Source organism: Bufo gargarizans, chromosome 9, assembly GCF_014858855.1.
Source record: "Bufo gargarizans isolate SCDJY-AF-19 chromosome 9, ASM1485885v1, whole genome shotgun sequence".
Lineage (NCBI taxonomy): Eukaryota > Metazoa > Chordata > Amphibia > Anura > Bufonidae > Bufo > Bufo gargarizans.
The window spans coordinates 149,301,295-149,313,470 of NC_058088.1; the positions used below are offsets into that span (position 1 = coordinate 149,301,295).

At 41.7% G+C, this 12,176-nt stretch overlaps 1 protein-coding gene across 3 annotated transcripts in view; it reads left to right on the forward strand.

Annotated features, from left to right (window-relative positions):
- The window catches only part of LOC122919463 (diacylglycerol kinase eta-like), a 283,154-nt gene that overhangs the window by 121,973 nt on the left and 149,005 nt on the right, over nt 1-12,176 (forward strand). For all 3 annotated transcript variants that reach the window (XM_044268513.1, XM_044268514.1, XM_044268515.1), the window contains 2 exons: nt 5,865-5,975; nt 7,688-7,768. In XM_044268513.1, the coding sequence (XP_044124448.1) occupies nt 5,865-5,975; nt 7,688-7,768 (192 nt within the window). The remainder of the gene's footprint in view (nt 1-5,864; nt 5,976-7,687; nt 7,769-12,176) is intronic.

Here is a 12,176-nt window from a genome sequence, read left to right on the forward strand (position 1 = left end):
TTTTTTTTCGTGGCCAAACATTCCATTATAGATGTCTCACAATGGAGTGGAGGAAAAGGAGAGTCTTAACAGGAGAAGAAGGTGATGATTACAAGGACACTATTGCTAGGGGATGCAAGTTGGCTGCCACAAAGAAGACCAGGAGAAGGAGGACAGACTTTTCTGATTGGGAATGCTGGCCAGGTGTATTTTCCCAAAGGGTCCCATGATGCCGCATCATGTGCTGCAATAGAGCTAATTGCTAATTTGCACTCTTTTGATACGAGTAGCAGGGATTTACATTTTTTCTCATCTTCTCCTGACTTCTTTTTAGGACAGTTGCTATGCAGCTGCCTTATTCTTCATCACTTTGCTTAACTTTGTTAATTTAGAGAGGTCTTTATGATTGATTAGCTTTCCTTTAACCATTTCATTTTTGTATTTACGTTTTTCACAGAATGCCTTTTTGGGCCATATTTTTCATTTATTTTTCCGTTCACATAACCGTATGAGGGCTTGTTTTCTGCTGGACAAGTTGCACTTTGCAATTCCACCATTTAATATTGCATTTGAAATAGTGGTGAAATTGAAAAAAAAAAACAACTTGAAAATAATGATTTTTTCTTTTTATCGCCATATTCTGACCCCAATAACGTTTTGGAATCTTGGGATCTTTGTGGGAGGAGAAGTGATGAAAAAACATTGAATTGGCCATTTTGACATTTTTTCCCAGTTTCACCATTTTCCGTATAGATATTTTAATATTTTACTAGTTCTGGCGTTTTTGCATGCAACAATGACCATGGTATGTATTTATTTATTTATTTTTATTTTTTGGCAGGGATTAGAATTTTTTATATTTTTTTATTTTTAAAAAACTTTTAAAACAAGGAATTAAAACAAGCATTCACTAGATTGCTTCTTTCATATACTCCAATTCATTAGAATTGGAGTCTATAGGAATTATACTATGTTCGATAGTAACTAATGTGCTGCAGCCTACTGTCATGCAGGAGGACAGGGACTGCCACCCACTACATCCGGCTTCCCCAATCCTTGGCAGGGAGAGCCAGAGCACACCCAGAAGTGCGCGCTTCTGGGTTTTAGCTCATCCAGATGCTGTGGTCACATTTGACCACAGCATCTGAAGGGTTAAAAGTCCGCGACTGGCATTATCGCCAGTTTTTAACTGCCATCCCCTTCATCCATTCGTCATCTCTAGTAGTGTTGATTGAGCATGCTCAGCCAAACACCAGTTCGGCTCGAGCATCTCGATGCTCGGCAAATGGCGGTATTTGGCCGAAGACAACATGTGTTCGAGTGCAATGCTCGAGTCTCCTCCGCGCACGTTTATTGCCTGCTACGCAGCCAAAAAACGTGCACGTAAGTACTGCCCCCACTGTAATGCCGTAGGCATGTTGGCTGCTGCCATTACAGTGATTGGCTGGCCGTAACGCGTCATCGGGTGCTATATAGCACCCGATGATGCATGTTCGGCTCAGTCTTAGACAGGGAGAGCTGTGCTGAGGAATGGACAGACAGTGTAGGGAGTGATTTAAGACGTCTTTTACTTTTTCCGTAGACGGTGTCCGCTGCGGACAGTGAAATTAGCTGCACCACATCTCCTGTGTAAAGTGTGAGAATCCCAAAAATATCTGTGACATTCAGTGTACTTTTCCCGTAGACGGTGTCCGCTGCGGACAGTGACATTAGCTGAGCCACATCTCCTGTGTAAAGTGTGCGCATCCCAAAAATATCTTTGACATACAGTGTACTTTTTCCGTAGACGGTGTCTGCTGTGGACAGTGATATTACCAGCGCCACATCTGCAGTGTAAAAAATGTATCTGTGACATACAGTGTACTTTTTCAATAGACGGTGTCCGCTTCTGACAGTGACATTACCAGGGCCACATCTGCAGTGTAATGTGTGCACTTAAATTTTTTTATCTGTGACATCCAGTGTACTTTTTTAATAGACGGTGTCCGCTGCTGACAACTACATTACCAGTGCCTCATCTGCAGTGTAACGTGCGCTTAAAAAATGTATCTGTGACATACAGTGTACTTTTTCAATAGACTGTGTCCCTTTCTGACAGTGACATTACCAGGGCCACATCTGCAGTGCAACATGTGCGCTTAAAAAATGTATCTGTGACATCCAGTGTACAGTGACATCACTGGGGGTACCTCTCCTGTATAACGTTTCCTCATCCCAAATACCTTAGACATTCCCTGTAATTGTTTATTAGACGCTGGTGACAGCATTGACATTATTTGTGGGATATCTCCTGTGCGACTTTTCCACATCCCAAATACCTTTTTAAATTTTTGGGCGCATACACTTCCAAATCCTAAGCTACTGTACGTGAGACATACTTTCAAGCATATATAACATTTAATATGAAGAAGGCGAGCAGTAAGGGACAGAGAAGTGGCCGTGATGCTGATGGTGCACGCATAGGTCATGGCCCTGGGTGCGTTGAAACTGAGCTTTCTGCTAGAGCACTAGAAAAACAATCATCCACGATACCTAACTTCATGTCCCAGTTTGCAGGGAGGCTCAGGACACCACTCTTGAAGTCAGACCAATGCAACCAGGTGGTATGTCGGATTGCAGTAGATAATGCTTCCGGTCGGTTAAGCAGCACCCTGTCTTGCACCGTCCAGTCTTTCTCCCACCATGGAGAGTCTGGGCAAACAAGTGATCCCACACTTAGATATTCTGAGGACCTCTTTTAAGCACCATTCCTTGATTTGGCTCTCTCGCAGATCTTGTGCCCTGATTCCCAAACTCTTGAGCATCCACATTCACAAGAAGATGACAGTGGGGAACGGCAATTACTGTTTAATGAGGTGGATGATGATGTGACACAGTTGCCAATAAGTCCACGGCAATTAGTGTCAACAAATAAGGAGGATGAGCAGAGTGAGGAAGTGGAAGAGGAGGTGGTGGACAATTAAGTCACTGACCCAACCAGGGAAGGTCGAAAGCCGAGCGAGGACAGCAGTACAGAGGGGGAGGGATCTGCAGCACCACAACAGGCTGGAAGAGGCAGTGGGGTGGCAAAAGGGGAGGGTAGGCCACACCAAACAGGCCCGCAACTGTTCCACGGAGCACCTCCTTGCAGAAACTTCCCTTGCCAAGGGGTAGGTGTTCCACAGTATAGCACTTTTTTGAGGAAAGTGCGGACGACAAAAGAATAGTAGTTTGCAACCTGTGCCGTACCAAAATGAGCCGGGGCGTGAACACTAGCAACCACACCACCACCAGCATAATCCACCACATGGCATCCAAGCACGGTGATAAGTGGGCCGAATGCCTGGGTCCACAATCTGAGTCTGCGGGTCAGACCACTGCCTCCTCTTCCTTTATGTTACGTGCTGGCCATAGCACTAAATGCGCAACTTTCCAAATTGCTGGCCCTGAAAATGTTGCCATTTATGCTTGTGGACACAGGCCTTCCGCAGCCTGATGTTGGCAGCCGTCCCGCGTTACGCAATCCCCAACTGACACTATTTTACAAGGTGTGTTATGCCTGTCTTACACCAACATGTGTCCTGTAACATCACACGTGTCCTGACCAACGCAGTTGCTGGGAAGGTTCACTTAACCGCAGACACATGGACAAGTGCATTCGGCCAAGGACGCTACATTTCCATGACGGCACACTGGGTGAATGTTGTGGCGGCCAGGAGAGAGTCATACCCTGGGATAGCACAGGTGCTACCGACTGCCAAAGATTGCGGGCCCTAATTTGATCAGGGTTTCCGCCAGCACCTACGTTAGTGGCTCTACAGTTTCTGAGTTGACCACAATAGAAGATCTGGACCTGGCACTTTTTTTTTGCAGATTTTGGCTGTACCTTGCCTTCACTCTTTATTGCCACCACAGACACTACACTCCTCCACTTGCTTCTCAACATCCTGATCTGGCTCCCAGGTCCTGGCCAACACACAATCATTGTTTATATGTATAGGCGTACAGTGGCTAGAAAAGCATAAAGAAAGCGGCGCACCATAGTGTAGTATGTTCCAGTTAGATATGACTGGTTGATAGAACTAAAAAATTGAGGCTCACCTTAAAGAGTTGTGCTATCAATAGGCACAATTCACTGTGAGTTTAGTAAATTTGTGCGAACACGTGCGTCTACTTGTCAGTTTATGCTGCCGTGGTATCCAAAGGTTCCGGAGAGGATGCCCAATCCTCTCTAAGGACAATCTAGTAGGGATATATCAGGATACAATTAAGACGCAAATTACACTGGCCAGGACACTCGCATGAAGAATAAGAATCTTCTTCTTTCTTGAGTTTTTTTCTTTTTGTATCAATAAAACAACAAAACAACGTGTTTCGTGGGTACTAAAGCCCCCTTCATCAGGTTAAAAAGCATTGAGTCTTTTAAACCTGATGAAGGGGGCTTTAGTACCCCCCAAAACGCGTTGTTTTGTTATTTTATTGATACAAAAAGAAAAATCTCAATAAAGAAGATTCTTACTCTTCATGCGAGTGTCCTGGCTGGTGTAATTTGCACCTTAATTGTATCCTGATATATCCCTAACACACAATCATTGTCATAGTCCTCATTCTCCCAAACACTTTTATTGGACTATGATGTGTCATTGTGGACTGCTTGTCTCCCTCCCCATTTTCTGCTCTGTATTTGCCCAGAATGTCAATGTCACTACTACTGTTTTTATTGCCACCACTGTGTCTACAGGTGCCACTACTAGCACCAACACCCCCACCTCTGCCTGAACATCCTCCTGATGGCAGTCAAAACACTGACTGCTCTCACACAAGTCATCAACAGCGAGAATCTTCTTAGGATAAAAGAAGGCTTTCCACTAGGGGCAGTGAAAACAAACATGATGCAATAGAAAGTCTTCTCTGGGGCTACAAGTAGGAAGAGCAGGAGGAATTCTGTGACCCCTGGCTCAAAGGCATGGTGTCAGTGGTGACATTGACATCATACTGCAGCGACAGAGAGGATGAGCGAGCCATCCAGTCCACAATATCATCCTCTTTGTCCTTAATAATAATCTGCGACCTACCAGAAACTAAGAAGAATTGTGGCCTAATACTGCTATTACTATTGTCCGGATGTGTGGAGCCAACTTTGCTGCTACTGCTGTTTGCACTTCTACAGCTAACCACATTCTGACTTGCGGATGACGAGGCATGGGTCTTTTAGTTTTCTCTGTCATTTACCATTTTATCATGAGGTCTATAAATGAAAAATCACAGGTTTGGTACATAGATTATTACTGGAAGTGTCTTTTCTATAATTTACAGAGGCACAATGATATGTACCTCCATTTCTACAAACACTCTGCACACTGGCATTGACAATTTATCATTAGTATATTAATGCCATACCATGGATTGAATGAAACTGGTATATTGATGCAGAAACTGCATGGTATAATAATGTAATACAATGTGTTGAATTAAACTGCATATTGAGTACAGTGCATTGAGTACAGTGACAAAAACTGCATGGGATATTCACACAGTACAGGGGGCTAACTAAAACTGCCACACGTAGTGGTGGTAGACTTTTAGCTGCAACCCGATGTAGAAAAGCACCACCCCGTGGTTCTGCAGATTGCTCAAAAACCATTCCAGCAAAATATGGTCCAAAAACCATATGGTGTTCCTTCCTTTCTGAACCCTGTTGTGTACCCATACAGCAGTTTACGACCACATATAGGGTGTTTTTGTAAACTGTAAAATCAGGGTAATAACTAATGAGGTTTCTTTGGCTATTAACCGGTGCTGTGGTACTGGAAAAATTGATTGAAATGGAAAATCTGCAAACAAAAAGGTGCAATTTGGAGATTTCACCTCTAATTGTATAGTGATTTTGTAATGTCTTTTTGCAGAAAAGTGTAAAGGAAGGAATTCTGCTGAAACAGACCAGTTCATTTCAAAGATGGAAGAGACGCTATTTCAAGCTCAGAGGACGAACATTGTACTACGCCAAGGATTCAAAGGTGGCAAACTCTACAACTGTTTTCAATTTTAGATGGATAATAATAGTAAAATCATTTCTTAGAAGTCTTTGCAAGGGTTTTCCAACATTTTAATACCAGAGGAGCCTGTTCTTTCTCAAACAGCTGTTTGGCAGGGGCCCCGTTGTTGGACACCCCCAATCAGACAATGATGACCTTAAAGTAAACATTGGATCTTGGCCTATAAATTATGTTACTGGGAGAAAAGCTAGAGAGACTAAGAGGGGGATTTATCAAAACTGGTATAAAGGAAAACTGGCTTAGTTACCAATAACTTCCAATCAGATTACACCTTTCATTTCCCAAAGGACTTCTGAAAAATGAATGGTGGAATCTAATTGGTTGCTAATGGCAACCAAACCTCTATAGCAGTAATGATAAATCTCCCTCTAAGTGCTGTCTCTATATTAATGTGTCCAACATCATGGCACCCTTTCCCATTTACAATTGCAGATATTAATAACCTCTGAAAACGTGTGCAAATGTTAATATAATGGTCTGGACTATAAGCTTTTTAAGAGCCTCAGGCATGAAGACATAAAAGCACAGTGCAACAAACTGTTAAGTGTCCACAGACATATTAGCCAAACATACGTCAAATGAGAGGTTTTTATCACAAATGTCTGTCTAGTATACATCAGTAATACACACCCAAATCGCAAAGCGAATAAACGCCCGGTTATTGTTGCTGTCCAGACTAACTACAAGTATTTACCCAAAACTAGACTCAGAACAGCATAAATTATAGAAATACAAAATCTTTTATTGGACATACACTTGTATAAAACATAGAAATCCATATACATAAGCAGCATTAAATCACACAGGATGATCTCCACAGGTCTGTCACATTATATTACATATAGATATGCAATAAGAATTCCCAAGCTGTGAGGAAAAGTAATCAATCGCAGCCCTCAGTCAATATATATAAGGTGCATAGTCCTCAACTAAAAAATGACATAGGGGAAATACATGCAGTAAAGGTCAATACAGACCAAGCAGTCCTGGATCCAGACCTGTGACAGACCTGTGGAGATCATCCTGTGTGATTTAATGCTGCTTATGTATACGGATTTCTATGTTTTATACAAGTGTATGTCCAATAAAAGATTTTGTAGTTCTATAATTTATGCTGTTCTGAGTCTAGTTTTGGGTGTATAGTATACATCAGTGTACTTTTTCTTTGACTGTATGCAAAAGTGTAGTCTACTGCAATTTTCCATATATCTGTATGTTATATAGATTTTTGTCAATCGAAAACCATGATATACACGCAGTGTAACCGCACACAGAGGGCCATATTTATGCAGTTGTACAGGCATACATTTGAATAGGACTAATATATCCACTCATTTCAATGCCTAAACTATGATATTTTGCAATGTTCCTCTCAGGTTTTTTTCCTTTTTCATGTTCTGCCATTGAACTCTAAGCACCCGATTTAGATTTAGCAATTAGTGTTTCCATTTGTGTGTAAATCTAGATATTGCTTACTTGAAAATTGATCTGTACATCCAGAATTTAGTAGTACTAAGTTATTACTGCAATATGCAAAATAAAATTTTTATAGAACAATAGTTGCACAGGTGTAACCATTCGTTGTATGATTGTAACAGATTTGGGAGTAAGCTATTGCTGATGAAAATTACTGCTGAAAATTGTTCCATAACCATTTTTTTTTTTTACTGCAGTCTCTGATATTTGATGAAGTTGACCTTTCAGATGCCAGTGTGGCTGAGACTAGCACTAAGAACATTAACAACAGCTTCACGGTACAGTGATCAACTTTGTCTTACCATAAAATTCCAGCCCAAGCTGATAAATCTTTGCTTGCAATCTACGAGGAAATAAGAGTGACGCAAAATGCAATAGCGTTTATTTTATATAATGTTCCAGCCATGAGCCAGCTACCAGCCAGTATCTGTATTTGCACAAGTATCTAATGCGTTTGAGTGCATGGAATATGGGGGTTACTGCTGGATGAAGTAATCAGGTTCTGAGGAATAATAAAGATGGTTGGTGGTAAACGGAGAAGAATTATATTATGGAATGTGACAGGCCTATCTAAAAAGATGTGTTTTTAGGACACCTAAAATTGTGAATGTTGGTAATTAATCGGGTTGTCAAGGGTAGCACAAGAAAAGTCTTGAAGACAATATCTAGAGGTTCGAATGATGGTAGAGGTTAGTCATAGATCAGTGACAGAATATGGAACATGGGTAGAGTGGTAGGCAAATGGAGCAGATTGGATTGGTGCATCACTTAGGAAAGATTTTGGGCTGAGAATGATAAGTTTAATTGTATTTTATAGTGGATGGTAAGCCAGTGCAGTGACACAAACTAAATTGGACACACAGATGAGCCAGGCTGTTGTATTTAGGATATACTGGAAAGGGAACAGTTTAGTGAGGGCAGGACCAATTAGTAACGAGTAACAATAATCAAGACAAAAATGGATCAGGGCAAAAGTAAGTATTTGCTGTTTCTTCAGTAGGAGAAGGGCAGATTGTGGAGATGTTTTGAGTGTATTTAGTGCCCTGGGTCAAGGGTACTTTGGACGACTGACATTTGCCCTCATTGGTACTATGCAAAGCCATCCACTCACAACATTATTGTACTTTGAAAGGTTAAAGGCTATGTACACCTTTGGGGCCATTTTTTTTCTCCAATTATTGTCTTATGCTTGTTTTGAGCTAAAAATCTTTTTTCAGTTGGTCTTTATTAACAATATGGAATCCTTTCTCTGTACAGAGCTGATATGCTCTACTTTCTGCATGTGGATTTTTTGTCTTTTCTGTCATCTGGGGAGCATATGGATTCCTTATCTCTGTTCCCTGACATTATAAACAATCATTAACCTCTTAAGGACATAGGGCGTACAGGTACGCCCTTGTGCCCTGGTACTTAAGGACACAGGGCGTACATGTACGCCCTGTGTATTTCCGATCACTGCCGTGCGGCTGGCAGTGATCGGAACCCGGTGCCTGCTCAAATCATTGAGCAGGCACCTATGCTAAATGCGCGGGGGGGTCCCGTGACCCCCCCATGTCGGCGATCGCGGCAAACCACAGGTTAATTCAGACCTGCGGTTTGCTGCGATTTCTGTAGTTTCTGATCCCCGCGGTCCCTGACCGCGGGGATCAGAAACTTTAGTACTCCTAAAATACATCTGTACCCCCCCCCCCCTGCACCCCTGAGTGATTTTTGCCCGGTGGGAGGTGCAGGGGGAGGGTTGCGGGCGGTGCGGGAGGAGGGCAGTGCGGCAGGCGGGATCGCGATCCCCCGCCCGCCTCCCCTTGAATAATCGTTGGCGTCTAGTGGGTATACCAGGGTGCCAGCACATTGCTGGCACCCTGGTATAAACGTCTGACATCTGTGCTGCGATGTCAGCCGTTTAACCCTTTCCATACCGCGGTCCGTACGGACCGCTGTATGGAAAAGGTTAACAGCGCAGGGAGCTCCCTCCCTCTCCCATCGGGGGGCTGCTGTGCCTTTGCAGCCCCCGAATGGAGAGGGAGAGAGCTCCCAGGCAGCCCCCCGAAGCCCCGACCTTAACCCTTCCCTGTCTGCGCAGTTCTGACCACTACTGAGCAGACGGGGAAGGTTCCCATGGCAACAGGACGCCTTCTCAGGCGTCCTGCTGTCCATGGTGCTGAACAGATCTGTGCTGAAAGGCATAGATCTGTTCAGACAAAGTGTAAAATACAGTACAGTACTTATATTGTACTGTACTGTATTATACAGACATCAGACCCACTGGATCTTCAAGAACCAAGTGGGTCTGGGTCAAAAAGAAAGTGAAAAAAAGTGAAAATAAAGTAAAAATCAAAAAACACATCTATCACTGATTAAAAATAAAAAAAAATGAAATTCCCTACACATCTTTGGTATCGCCGTGTCCGTAACAACCTGATCTATAAAACGGTCATGTTACTTTACCCAAACGGTGAACGCCATAAAAATAAAAAATTAAAAACTATGATGAAATTGAAATTTTGCCCACCTTACTTCCCAAAAAAGGTAATAAAAGTGATCAAAAAAGTTGTATGTTTGCCAAAATTGTAACAATCAAACCGTCATCTCATCCCGCAAAAATCATACCCTACCCAAGATAATCGCCCCAAAACATGATTTTTTTTGTTTCAAAAAGGAAATCATTGTGTAAAACTTACATAAATAAAAGAAAGTATACATATTATGTATCGCCGCGTCCGTATCGACCGGCTATATAAAAATATCACATGACCTAACCCCTCAGGTGACCACCGTAAAAAAAAAAAAAAAAACGGTGTAAAAAAAGCAATTTTTTGTCATCTTACTTCACAAAAAGTGTAACAGCAAGCGATCAAAAAGTCATATGCCCCCCAAAATAGTGCCAATAAAACCGTAATCTCATCCCGCAAAAAATGAGACCCTACTTAAGATAATCGCCCAAAAACTGAAAAAACTATGGCTCTTAGAGTATGGAGACACTAAAACTTTTTTTTGTTTTAAAAATTAATTCATTGTGTAAAACTTACATAAATAAAAAAAATTGTATACATATTAGGTATCGCCGCGTCCGTGACAACCTGCTCTATAAAATTACCACATGATCTAACCTGTCAGATGAATGTTGTAAATAACCGCACAAAAAGTGTAATATAGAGCAACCAAAAATCATATGTACCCTAAACTAGTACCAACAAAACTGCCACCTTATCCCGTAGTTTCTAAAATGGGGTCACTTTTTTGGAGTTTCTACTCTAGGGGTGCATCAGGGGGGCTTCAAATGGGACATGGTGTCAATAAAACCAGTCCAGCAAAATCTGCCTTCCAAAAACCGTATGGCATTCCTTTCCTTCTGCGCCCTGTCGTGTGCCCGTACAGCAGTTTACGACCAAATATGGGGTGTTTCTGTAAACTACAGAATCAGGGCCATAAATAATGAGTTTTGTTGCTTTGTAACTGGAAAAAAAATATTAAAATGGAAAATCTGCCAAAAAAGTGAAATTGTGAAATTGTATCTCTATTTTCCATTAAATCTTGTGCAACACCTAAAGGGTTAACAAACTTTGTAAAATCAGTTTTGAATACCTTAGGGGGTGTAGTTTCTTAGATGGGGTCACTTTTATGGAGTTTCTACTCTAGGGTTGCATCAGGGGAGCTTCAAATGGGACATGGTGTCAAAAAACCAGTCCAGCAAAACCTGCCTTCCAAAAACCATATGGCGCACCTTTCACTCTACGCCCCGCTGTGTGGCCGTACAGTAGTTTACGGCCACATATGGGGTGTTTCTGTAAACGGCAGAGTCAGGGCAATAAAGATACAGTCTTGTTTGGCTGTTAACCCTTGCTTTGTTCGTGGAAAAATGGGTTAAAATGGAAAATTAGGCAAAAAAATGAAATTCTCAAATTTCATCCCCATTTGCCAATAACTCTTGTGCAACGCCTAAAGGGTTAATGAAGTTTGTAAAATCAGTTTTGAATACCTTGAGGGGTTTAGTTTCTTAGATGGGGTCACTTTTATGGAGTTTCTACTCTAGGGTTGCATCAGGGGGCTTCAAACGGGACATGGTGTCAAAAAACCAGTCCAGCAAAACCTGCCTTCCCAAAACCATATGGCGCACCTTTCACTCTACGCCCCGCTGTGTGGCCGTACAGTAGTTTACGGCCACGTATGGGGTGTTTCTGTAAACGGCAGAGTCAGGGCAATAAAGATACGGTCTTGTTTGGCTGTTAACCCTTGCTTTGTTAGTGGAAAAAATTGGTTAAAATGGAAAATTAGGCAAATAAATGAAATTTTCAAATTTCATCCCCATTTGCCAATAACTCTTGTGCAACACCTAAAGGGTTAACGAAGTTTGGAAAATCAGTTTTAAATACCTTGAGGGGTGTAGTTTATAGAATGGGGTCATTTTTGGGTGGTTTCTATTATGTAAGCCTCGCAAAGTGACTTCAGAGCTGTAGGGGTCCCTAAAAATTGGGTTTTTGTAAATTTCTGAAACATTTCAAGATTTGCTTCTAAACTTCTAAGCCTTGTAACATCCCCAAAAAATAAAATATCATTCCCAAAATAATTCAAACATGAAGTAGACATATGGGGAATGTAAAGGCATCACAATTTTTAGGGGTATTACTATGTATTACAGAAGTAGAGAAACTGAAACTTTGAAATTTGCTAATTTTTCAAAATTTTTGT